Below are 13,008 nucleotides of genomic sequence, written 5' to 3' on the forward strand. Positions count from 1 at the left end.
TATTTCAAATAATTAAAAAAATAAGGTTTTATAACTTTAAATCAACTGCAACAAATGAGCTTAACAGTATATTAAATAGGCAGCATAACCACAGAAAGAACAAATTTTAATATTTAAAGTGAGAAATTTTAGATACAGTACTCTGGCTGGGATATAATTTAAAGACAGACCTACAAAGAAATCTTAAATTTCACTCAGTAGCTTTACTGTTAGTAGTAATGTGGGTATTATAAATCTGAAACTGGCTACTGTATACTATAGTATAATACAAGTATAGCATTTCAAGTCAGGATTTTGTGTGTGTGTGGGGGGGGTGGTTAAAGAAATAAAAATATAAAAGTTTAAAAACTACATATTAAAACTGAATTCAAAATATCAATGTGGACCTATGATTTATACATATACACACACACACACCTTTTTGCTGTTTCTTAGCTCTGTTTACTGAAAAAGTCTAAAAGCAATGCCACACAGTAGCAATAAGCACATCTATTACCTGGATCTTGGTTTCTAAATATCATCCTCCACGTTGAAGTATTTAGAACAACGAGATGTGATATCTGCAACTTACTTTCAAATGGTTACCAAAAGAAAAAAAAAATTTATACATAAAACACACATGATAAAATGTTTAAAAAAATTACAAATGGTTGGAATATGTTGTTCATCATGCTAGTCTTTCAAATTCCCTGTAAACATGACTCTTTCCATAATAAAAAAGTTGACTAAGGAAAAAAATAAAGCTGTGTAGATGATTTCAATGCCTACTCCTGAATGAGCCACTCTTCATGCATAGATAATGATTGCAACTGGTTACCTTTCCTTCATTCTTTTGGAGCCCCATATGGATCCACTGAAATTCAGAGAATAGGCATGAGTTTTAACAGAAGGCTATAAAGCAAATGGCACAAGAGTAGGATTAAGAAAATTCCTAGACTAGGGCGCCTGGGTGGCTCAGATGGTTAAGCGTCTGACTTCGGCTCAGGTCATGGTCCCAGAGTCCTGGGATCGAGTCCCACATCGGGCTCCCTGCTCCTTGGGAGCCTGCTTCTCCCTCTGCCTCTCTCTCGCTCTCTCTCTCTGTGTCTCTCATGAATAAATAAATAAAATCTTTAAAAAAAAAAAAAGAAAATTCCTAGACTATCCATGGATGTACCATACTCTTACAATATTGTTCTGTGCAGAGTTTCCTCATCTGAGAAATAGAAACAATGAACATGAGTGCTCTGCTTAAGAGGACTGCCGGAGAGTCAAGTGAGATGCTGCTGATAGGACTTCATACACGTGAAAAGCTGTGTAGCTCTACAAATACTATTAAAATATAATATTCCAACCTTTCAGGTACAGAGGTTATTTTATAATTCCTACAAGGCTCTCAAGAGATTCCAGAGGTATATTAACAGACAGTATGTCTTTGACACTGAGACTATCTTCTCTACTTGATATCACATAGTCAGCTTCAGAAGATAATATGGGATTGGGGCATCTTTAATGCTATTCTCTGTCAAAGTAAGTTTAACCCTCTTTCTCAGTCTGTAGCTCATCCTAGGTTATACTCTGCTTTGCTAACTTGGTTCCTAACTTTGATGCATTTTTATAAATTTCACTGTTAAACTATTCCATATGCATGCAAGTCAAATATAATTCTGATCATGACAAAGTTATGAAGGATTAAGTGGACCTTTTAAAAGACAACTATGTAGGATAGTGGTTTTCAAAAAAAAAGAAAAAGGAGAAAAAGAAAAGAAATCCTCCCCAGTTGACCAGAGAGTACACTTACTTTCCTTCCTCTAAGATTGGCTTAGAAGTGCTGAGATTCACACACACTTGTGTGTGTGTGCGCGCATGTATGTTACATGCAGTGTGTGTGTGTGTGTGTGTGTGTGTGTGTGTGTGTGTGTGTGTGTGTGTGTGTGTGTGTGTGTGTGTGTAGGAGGGCAAGGCACCTTACACCATTCCTTGGAAGAGCTTCATAACATCCAGGAGGGTGAATGCACAGTTTAAATAAGTACCCTCAAATCCCAGCCTTTCTAGCTGAACTTTATTTTGATACGTTTTCCACTTTTTCTTCACTTTCAGTTTTGATCGTTTTGGGAACAAACAAGATCAAAATGCTCCCAAATTCAGGGGGGAAAAATCTTAATTGGATAAAAAGTAATACCACCCGGCTAGAGCCGTAGGAAGCCCTTTATACAGAAACTTTCACTTGTGCCAATCTTCTTCCCAGAGGCTCATTTCATTTCCCTGCTGGTAACACTCGGATCACTTCACAGTTCATTGATACCGCATTGGCAACCTTTTGTTTTCAATCAAAGAGAGATGCTGAAGCAACGCTCAATTGAACTAAGTCTACATGACACAGTGTGCTCACGTCCTTGCCACAGAGGACTGTGGAAGGGGAACTAAAGGAAACTCTGACACCTAGCACTCAATATTCCCTTACGTTACCTACAATTGGATTATGATGAATTAGGATGACAGAGCTCACACAAACGCTGATGCTGTATTTTCTATTTTACACAGCAGGCTTATGGATTGCATCCAGTCTCCAAAATGGATTCTCTGTTACTCATGGGTGAAAATGAAAGGCCAATGTTCAAGTAAGTTTTTAAACAGTTTCCATAGATACTGAATTTGATATTTCCTCCCTTGTTCCTTTGGAATCACTGAAGGATCACCATAGGTTTTTGCTGAGGGGTCATCTTTCTATAAGCCCTCCTTAGTGAAAGACTCCTACAAGGTTAAGGAACTTGTAAGCTGTATGTGTGAGTGGTGGGTATCGGGCTGTTATTGCATGCCTTTCCCTCTGAGACTTCATTGTATCCAGGTTGCCTTAAAACCTACCAGCCCTGCCACCATCGTCCTCAAGGGTAGAAACACACTGGCAGCCACCGAAAGCAGCCACCACTTCCTCAAATGAGCTTTCAACGAAATAGGAAGAAAGCGCATGACAGCAGAGAAATAAGTGGACTAAGTCACAGCCTGCGACGCCCAGCCACCCTGTATTGTATAAGAGGAGGCAATCATGAACACTTGTTAATGGCAATAGTATATTTAGATCGTCTAAAACTTCCTATTTATTTGCATTTGGCTAGCATCAGATGAACTAAGTGTGATCATTATTTCATCTTTGATCATTAATATGTAACTGTAATTTTTTTAAGGTTTAGAAAATGAGAAAAGTTATAACTTAGTAAATTCTGTCTTATGGATAGACTGTTTGGGGTCCATGGGAGAAAAAAGATTTTTAAAGAGTGATGAAAATGATCCAAATGAGGGAAGTTCAGAAAGGCTTACTTGGAAATTCTGTGTAGAAGTCAGAAAATTTGAGTAGGGCTTTAAGAGAGTGACTTAAAAAATTATTTGTGGCACAGAAAAGCAGTAGTTGTGGTCAGTTTGGAAAACAACTGATGGACCAGTTTCTTAGGTTGTGTAACACTGAGAAGATGATAGACCAGCAAGAGGGAGATTTAAAGGTCAAATTCAAAGCTTCACACTTAGCCCCAGACCAAGGTGCCCACGTAGAGGAGGAAGGGAAGGGCCCACGAGGACTGTGGAACCGGGGGCAGGCCAGGAAGAGCAGACAGACTTGAAATAGGTTGAAAAGCGCTTCACCAGCATCTAGTGACACAGCCAGCGTCCATCACTGTGCAAGCCATCTTACAGACGCATAGCATGGTAGCTGAACTTCTGCTCATGCCGCGAAAGAAAGGTATAATCCCTAACATTCATGTTCTGGTTTTGTTCAGCTTGGAAAACGGCCTCACCAAAATAATTTTATAAGTCATCATTACTTCCCAGGTTAGTCCCCCAAATTCAACTAAAGTGAATGAACAGTAAGAAAGTGTTAGCAAGAGCAATGGATTTCTACATCCCTTCCTATTTAATAATCAACTCAAAGTAATCTGGTTTCTACCCATATTTTGCCATGAAAACTGTACCTGATCAAGTTCCTTTTGAGCTGCCAAACTTAGTCTATCTTTTATATTCTCAACGCCTTAGCTGATCACTCCTTACCTCTTAAAACTCGAAACCACCTTGGTCTCAGTGATACCACTCTTGTAGTTCTATTTCTTTTCCATTAAGGTATTCTATTCTGTAGGGTTCTGCCATTGACCTTTTCACTCCATACCCTCTTTCAATGTGTAAGACTCCACTCCAAGTTTTTAATTACCATGTGTGTGTTCATGATTCTCAAGGTATATCACCAGGTCAAGCTGTGTGTGTGTGTGTGTGTGTGTGTGTATAAGTTGAGTAGAATCACACACACACACACACATACACACACACACACAGAATTGCCCAAAAGGAGAAATTATTCTACAGACATCTATATATCTATATTTAAGCACTTCTACATAGTTTCAAAGACAGATCAATCTCTTTGTGTCCGTGTCAGCTGACCAACTTCCTATCTTCACCTGTTCTTCTCATATTAGCTATTTTAAAGAAAGACAGCAACCAACTGCCTAATCCAAAATCCTAGTCATCACATTGACTCCCCACGCCCCGTATTCCTCCAAAGAAGACTTTCGAGCACACATCTCAAGGAACTCAATCAGCAAAGTGAAGTTGACTTATTCATCATTTCTTTTTTGGATTTCTCAGAGTTGAATGGCCTCCATCTCTTCCCTAACCAATTTATCCAACATTGCTACCACACTAAACTCTCTAAATGGTAATCTAATGCCATTCCCTTGATAAAAATGCTTAATACCTGAGCTCTGCCATCAATATGAAGACCATCCACCTGAGAATGCAAACAAGTCCCTCTACCTTTATAAACCTCTAGCTGCATCTCCTACAGCTCCCAAGGATCTAGCAATTGTGCCAAGTTCTCCCAGGTTGCCTTGCACATGATACTCCTTCCACATCAAATGTCTTTATTCATCTCTCTTTGCCTAACTCCCCATTAGATGTTATCTCCCCTGAGAAACTATCTCCATGATCACCACCAACCCCGTCACCAATCTGGATTAGATGCTTTTTCCATGCCATCCTCACAGCACTCAGTGTTTTGTTTTGAAGGAGGCTCCACACCCAGCATGGAGCCCAACCCAGGGCTTGAACTTTCGATCCTGAGATCGAGACCTGAGCTGAGATCAAGAGCCAGAAGCTTAACCAACTGAGCCACCCAGGACCCCTGCACTCACTATATTTTTCTAACAGATTTCTGAGTTTTGCAATTTATTCTCCTGGCTTTTCACTGAACTATGAGCAGTAGAACAGAAGCCATTTGCTTTATTTCCACATTCTCACTGCCTGCCACAGTATCTACTACATAACAGGTGTTTGAAGAGTGTTCGTTGATGAAATATTCTATGCTGTAAATCAACAAAACAGAACACAATACCTATAAAACAAACTCTTTTAAGAATGTGTGGTTTAACTTCTTAGTTACATAAAATTAGTTTAATTAAACATGAATAAAACCATAAAGGAAATATTTCTACGGCAATCTAAAGAGGACATTAGGGCACTTAGAAAAATGAGAATTGTATAGTTCTAGAATTTTGTTGTCTTATTGCTCATTAAATGTCATGCTTTCATAATAACATACTAAGACTAACACAATGTTCTAAACAGGATAGGTTTTGGTTTATAATTTTAAAACTCCCTGTAGAGGAGGAAGGGGGAAAAGCAAGCTTTGATGGGTAGTAGGGCAGAGGAAGGAATGGGTTAGCACTTGGAGTTATGGAAGAGGAAAGCGAGAGCTCAATGCGACGGCCCATTCTTAGAGAGGAGATGCCTGGTGGTCCTTTTCAGACCACTGCTGCCTGAGATCCACCTCATGTTTAGCATCCATTTTCTTTCAAAGAAACATTCTGTATGACTTTGGGCAAATCACTTTACCTTTAAGTGCCTACAATTGCTTATCCACAAAATGATCTTTAAGGTTTTATACCATTTACACTAATATTTAACGGTTCTATGCTACGATATAGTTTCATTTTTAAATAGGCTCCATACCCAGCCTGGAGCCCACGGTGGGGCTTAAACGCATGACCCTGAGATCAAGACCTGAGCTAAGATCAAGAGCTGGACACTAGACTGAGTCACCCAGGCGCCCCTACTATATGGTTGATATTCTGAGAATCACTTCCCTGGTGCTGTCACTGTTGAGATCGTCCTGGACATGTGGGTAGACAGACCCATACCCTCAGTTCGCAGCAGAGACCACCCTGCGTGCCAAATTTACATCCTGGATACCCAGCTTCTATCAGACTCTTAACATGTTCCTATCATATTCATTACCAGCATTGCAAATGTCTAATTTATAAAATGTGAGAAATTTAAACAGCAAATAATTGTTCTAGTGAGTGAAAAAACAAGTAGTAGTAAACATGACTAAGATCATGAGGAAGAAATGTTTACAACATATTTAGAAGTTTGCTCAGGTGAGATAAAAAGTGATGGAAGTCTGCTCTGTAACACCATTCCCCTGCATCAGATACTGGAATCCTGACTAGGAATCACTGAACAAGGTTTAGGATAATGTAAAAGGCACGCCTTATTAACTCTTGGACATCTCATTTCTTGGTCATAAATCCTATTAACTTGTATTACCAACTGCCATAAAACTTGCAGATAAAAGATAATTTATGCTCAGTGTACAGAAGCTAATGTTTCTATACTCCTGAGAAGCACAGGACCAGAAAATGAGAAAGTACGTATGAGAAATCTGGAACCAACCACACTCTGCATGGCTAGCATGATAAACATGGCTGGGAGCATCTAAATGTCTTCATGAGGAATACAGTCTAACTAGTAATTGATATCAGTAGTGTTTCATGTCGAAAATGTCTCTCACTGGTTTCATAAAATCTCCTGCTCATAAAAGGTCATAAAGTCTTATTAAGAAGACATTTTGGAAAGTAAAAGAGAAATGCTTACTTTTAAGAGAGGAGCTATTATGCATTCTATTTTTAATTTTCTATATGAAGGAATGTACAATCTGTCATTTTTAAAGTAAATGCTACCTACTGAGGCTTTCAGTCAAAATGATATTTTGACCCATAGCAAGTGAAATATGCCAAAACACTATAAAAGACATTATATATTCAAAAATAAACCAGCTAAAAATTCCAAACATCTTTCCATATTTATATAGATCTGGAACTATACTATTGTCTCCTTGTCTTAAAATTCAATTTGTAATAACCAAAGTAAGTCACAGAAAGGGGAATGAAGAGAGAACACAGATGAAAGACTCTGGTCTGGAACAACCTCTATAACTTTAAGGGAACGGCCTCTGGACATGCGGGTCAGCCCGCAGTGACCGAAAGGACTCTCTGCTCATGAATGAAGGGCACTGACTTATTTATCTAACAGTCTCAAGAGAGTCTCACGTGTAGACTATCGCAGAAATGCTAAGATAATTTGGGGTTTGGGTGGCTTTTTTATAAAGATTTAAAAAAGTACATTTTAGTCCCATGGTCTAGGGCTATCACTGCCACTTAAAAGACACAGATGAGTTCTCTTAGCAAAGCACAGCACCGAAACATTTTATCAGTCATACCAACAGTTCCCATAACATGTCTCATCCTCCTGCTATTATCTTCAATTTCAGACAATCTATAATTACAGAACCAATTCTAGAAAACACTGTTCTCAAAAATAATACTCATAATAATTAGCATTTACATTGAATTTCACCACTTTTGAAGTATTTTTAGCAAAGCTCAAAGGTAATCTCACTCAATCTTCTTAAATGATAAAAATTCTTGATGTACGTAGATTTTGTTATACTTGAGGGAGATTCAGAGTCATTTTTGTTTAGTTTAGGGGAGCAACGGGGTGGGATATACCCATAAAGTGTACCCCAAATTCATCTTATTTGAAAATGTTGTTAAGAATAATTACACACACACACAACCCTAGACACACACCAACTGGCCCCTCAGTTAAACATTGTTTATGGATAATTACCAGCCTATGAACTGTAACTTGTTCTACGAGTTTGCTATTTGCACGTTAATCCACTAGCCCTAAGAAAGAGGAAATGTAGTGTAGTGGAAAGTGTTAGGTCAAAACACTTTGCTGTGTGACTGACGTACCTGTCCTGCTTTCTCACAGTATTGTTATGAAGCTCAAATTAGATGCTTCTTGTAAAAGTTCCAAAATGATCTTCCTTTCTGAGAACAGCTATTTGTTGACTTTCAATTAAAAAATACATTTAAAAAGTTTCAAACTATTCTTTATTTGGCACTGAAGCATACCAGATTGATTTTCTTGGGCCCTAGTTCCACAATATTTGAAAATGGTTTCAATTTAAAGTTATGAGGTTTCTTATGTCCATTGTGATTGTGATTATGATCAGTCCCATAAACAATGAACAGCAACTATAGACACCCTGAGTATTCTCCCAAAACATGCACACTGCCTAATAGAGATGTATGCTCTCGTACATGGATAACATCAAAACACACATGGCAGAGTCAGTTCAGCTCAATGATCTGAGTCTCATTTCTAGAATGCAGAATGTTTCTATGAACTAATTTTAGTAGAGCTTTTGATTAAGTTTTGGTGTTAATCACATTTCATAAGTGCATAATTAAAACGGTTCAAAATATGGCATACTATATAAGATTGGTTCATATCCTAAACCCTCAAACATACTCATTTTGACTTTTGCATTTATACCAATAATTGTCTTAGTGTTCTCTTACTAAAAGCAATTGAAAAGCAGGGACCTAGTACGTGTTTCTGGGGAGATTTTATTTATTTGACAGAGAGAGAGAGAGAGAGGAAGAGCACAATCTGGGAAGATTTCTCTAGAACTAGTGCCAAAAAGAAGCAAAGCCATCACTCTTAACCCCACAGGTAGAAGTCTATGCTAAATACTGTCACCCCTCTACATGACAGAGGGTGTGACTGTGCAGGTTTCTGCCCCATACTATGTAATCATTACTTTCTTAGGATAGGTAATTTCCTAGTTATTTCAATGAGACAAAATCACAATACCAAAGAATCCAGAAGGCATTGTTTTGGAGCATGTAGCCTATGATATGATATGATGACTATGTTGGGAGAACTGAGCATTTTGTTTTAACAACTAAGTTTAACATATTTAATAAATGAGAAAAAAAATATGCTCCTAGAAATTATGTAGGGTCATGATTCCAGACTTTCTTTCCAAACTTCAGTTTCTGGCAGTTTGAAAGAGACAGTGTTCTGTGCTCACACAGTGGTTCCTCTCCCTGGGCCACAGCCTTCTTTTCCTAGACTGCCTTGCAGTGCGCTGGGGAATGTCACTGTGTTCCCACCAAAGGTGACAGAGGACATAGCCAGGCCTGGCCTTTAAAAACATGCAGTGCCACTTTCTGGCTATCTTTTCCCCAGATGCCACAATTTCTTCCAGTTGGCTTAGATATAAAATGAAGGATGCCGCCCAAACCAGACCAGATATTCTACTGATGAGAAAAAAACCTCAAAAACCTAATCTCAGGTAAGCCTCTGAGATTGGGGGTTAATTACTCCTGTCACATAGGCAGGGCAAAACCTGACTTACAGAGGCAGTATGACAAATTAGTACCCTGACCAACTTAAAACAATAAAAAGTGCTAGAAAAAAGTTAAAGAAGTCTTTTAAAAGGCATCAAACATTTGTTTTTTTTTAAGGATACTCAGAAGCCAAAAACTAAGGTCTGACTGAAAAAGAAAATCAAATCTAACTTTCACCTTTGAAATATTTGGTGTTTACCAAAGCAGATGAACTTGAGCTTTGATTTCCAAGGCATCCAAGTATGGAAGGTCATCAGGAGACAAGGCCCAAGGCCTGCCGACGCTGGGAGTGTAAAAGGAGACTGCACCATATAAAGCAGAGACTTTCAGTGTAAATGAATATAAATAACACTCCCACTGGACCACTAGGAAAACTGCCCAACCAAGCCCTGGTACTCTGCAGCTGAGAAGAGGGGGCAAGTCTCCCCTGAGCACCTGTAACCTAGCAGAACTGCTAGAATTCACAACACCTATATGGTCAAAAAGTCTCCACAGATATCCTAAGTCGTTAATGCCTACGAAAACCGGGCTAGGAGTCTGCTCTAAATTCTCCATGGACCCACTTTTAACTCACACTTCAAATAATTCCCACAGGTGAAGTTCCCAGAAATATAAGGTCATGGCCAAAAATCATAACACACAGAAGGAATCGAGGTTACAAAATATAAAAGTGAAAGTGAATACAAGACAGTGGACTTATAAAGACCACAGGTATTAGAATTACTCTTGACAATAAAGTAAGTATGACAATTATGTTTTAAAGAAAGAATCTTGAAAAAATGAATAGAAGACAGGCATATAAGAGAGAAGAATCATGGCAGGAATTTAAAACTCTGTGGATGGTTTTAGCAGCAAAATAGACATGGCTAAAGCAGAAGAGTGGTACAGAATATGGGTGATGAGCTTCGGAATGCAGCCCGGGGAGGTTAAAGCATACAAAACGTGAAGGAGAAGTTTTGAGATACACATGATACAACTGGAGGATCTTAATTACAGTTAATTGGAGTTGCCAAGGAAGGGAGAAGAACAGTACTAAGACAATATTTGAAAAACTAATGGCTGAGTTTTCCAAACGGATGACAGACAGCAACCTGTAAATGGAGGAAATTCAGTGAATCCCTAGCTGAAGGCACCTTAGGAAGTCCACAATTATACACATTACAACGATGGTACAGAACACCAAACACACTGAACAATTCTTAAGGGCAAAAGTCATTTTTTCAGATGTGGCTTTTTCTATCAGTTAATCTTCCCTTTTTTACTTTTTAAAAATTGTTGTACTGCAGCTTCAACTAGTAATCTATTCACTAGAATATCTACCTACAGTCAAGTTACAGGTGACTACTTTAGCAATCACACTATCAGTTCAATATAATATAATAAAGCTCAATGATTTATAATAGTAGAAAGTTTCATGCTTCAGAAATTGTTAGGAGATTAACAGGTATTTAACAAACACATAATTAGAAATCTAAGAAGCATAGCTGCTCATGTCATACCACTAAGTGAAATATTTTAATGACTTCCCATTACCTAGAGCAAAAACGTCCATACTCCACAGTGCAGAATTCAAGACTCTTCATGATCTAAGTAGTTTTCTAGTCTTATCTTCCTAGCATTTTCCATATTGCAGATCCTAAGACATGCCCTGTGCCTCTACCCTTCTTTAGTGGCTCCTTCCACCTTGTGTGGCTTCCTCACCATCTCCCACAGCAAACATCAACTCATCCTCGAAGCTCCTGCTCCAGTGTAGCCTCAGGAGAATGAAAACCAGGGATTTTGTCTCTTTAGTTGGCTGCCACATCCCTGGGTAAGTAAGTGCCTGGTGTATAGCAGGTAACCAATAAATATTTGTTGAATTAACTGAGTGAATAAAATGTGAGTGCCTCTGAGTGGACTTTCCTTACTATACTTATGACCAAATCATATAATCTTTCATCTCATTTATGTACCAATCTTTTAACGGTGCTTTATGTTTTTATAAATGACTTCTTTGCTAGAGAACAAAGATCACATTACTAGTGTTCTTAGTCCTCAGCTGCATAGCAGTGGAATAAATAGCAGGCACTCCACAATGGTTGTTGACTAAATAAATGGACAGTAGTATGGAGTTTGAAAACGGAATTCTTCAGCTCCCTTTTCACATCTCATAGGAAGTGTTCCAGAAAACAACAAAGTTAGGCAATGCAAAGAGCCAGGAAAAAAAAAGGCAAAGCTGGCTGAACAACAGGGAGCATGCATTGTACCTATATTAACCAAACAACAATTTTTAGGTAATGACATGCTACAGATGGTGGATAGCAGATGGGTAGAAGCAATGCTGTAAGCAGTACATTACAATGAGAGGCAAAAAAGAACAACTGTCCACTATCTTTTAAAAATGTTACCAAATGATTATTTTTCTAGAGGAATTCACTGATCAACCTTATAAAACTTATTTAATAAGAATTCTATTCTAAGCACTATGTTGATAGAAAATTTCCTTGATATTCATCATGGGAAGTGAATGATATGATCATTAGAAATTTATTCCGAGGCAGTGAAATTAATAAGCAGGCAACTTATGAAGAGTAAAAGCTAAGGCTTTTCTTCTTAGTGCTTAACAAAATCAAATCCAGTTTCCAATTATAACGACAACACTGAAAATATATGAGAATTCCATTTGAAATATTTGCCAAGCTTTGTGTTTCCTCTGTTGAGATTTTTCTCAAGTGGCATTCACATTCAGCTGCTCAAAATGCAAAAGTGTTAAATTTAATTCTTAGTCAATTTAATTGAAAGTTACAAAATATTTATTTTCTGGGCATAACAAAATGAAAACTTTGAGGCGTCTCCTGTACATTTTTGCTGTTCCATGCTCTGAGGCAGTAGATCAGGGTAAACACAAGTAGGCAAACATGGTCAACTTCACTCATGTGTCAACTTCGAAGACACACAGTAGGCTCATGTTTTCGGCAAGTCTACTCAAATGTTAAAAGTTCTGTGGAAGCAAACTGCTGACATTATATTTATTCTTCACTTACTGGCTGAAGCAGGTAGATGAGAGATTCCTCTTGGATTATTATAATTGGCACAGAAGTGATGCACATAGCTTGGAACAGGGTGTTCACAGATGCCATAATCTGGTCAAAACGCCCACCAAGACCTCCCAAGGTCACAATTACATCCACCTAAGCAAGGCAAAAAAAACCTGAAAGTCACATAATGTATTTTCAATAATTAAATAGCATCTAACAATGAAACAGAGCTTTCAATACTGTATTTTATGTGATAAGCCTTAGAGAAATGGTAGATATCACTTCTGTTGTTCAGATGAAGGAATGAAGTTACTTGTTTAAAGTCACATAATTGGTGAGTAGCAGTCACATTTCGAGACCAACTCTTTCAAGTACAAATTTTATGTTTTTCCCATCTGCCTGTTGACCTGGAAAACTAGTCAACTCTTCCTTTACAGCTCTGTTTATGTGTTCCTTCCATTTGGAATCTTCCCTGATTTCTCAGCTGG

The 13,008-nt window shown here is 38.1% G+C and overlaps 1 protein-coding gene across 8 annotated transcripts in view; it reads right to left on the reverse strand.

Moving 5' to 3' along the window:
• TPK1 (thiamin pyrophosphokinase 1) overlaps positions 1-13,008 on the reverse strand; it is a 352,799-nt gene that overhangs the window by 139,663 nt on the left and 200,128 nt on the right. For all 8 annotated transcript variants that reach the window (XR_003516359.2, XR_003516358.2, XR_003516360.2 and 5 more), the window contains one exon: positions 12,527-12,673. Coding sequence is in view for 5 of the 8 variants with exons in the window: in XM_027573183.2 (XP_027428984.1) it covers positions 12,527-12,673 (147 nt within the window). In the remaining 3 variants the exon portion in view is untranslated. The remainder of the gene's footprint in view (positions 1-12,526; positions 12,674-13,008) is intronic.

The sequence above is a fragment of the Zalophus californianus genome, chromosome 12, assembly GCF_009762305.2.
Source record: "Zalophus californianus isolate mZalCal1 chromosome 12, mZalCal1.pri.v2, whole genome shotgun sequence".
NCBI lineage: Eukaryota > Metazoa > Chordata > Mammalia > Carnivora > Otariidae > Zalophus > Zalophus californianus.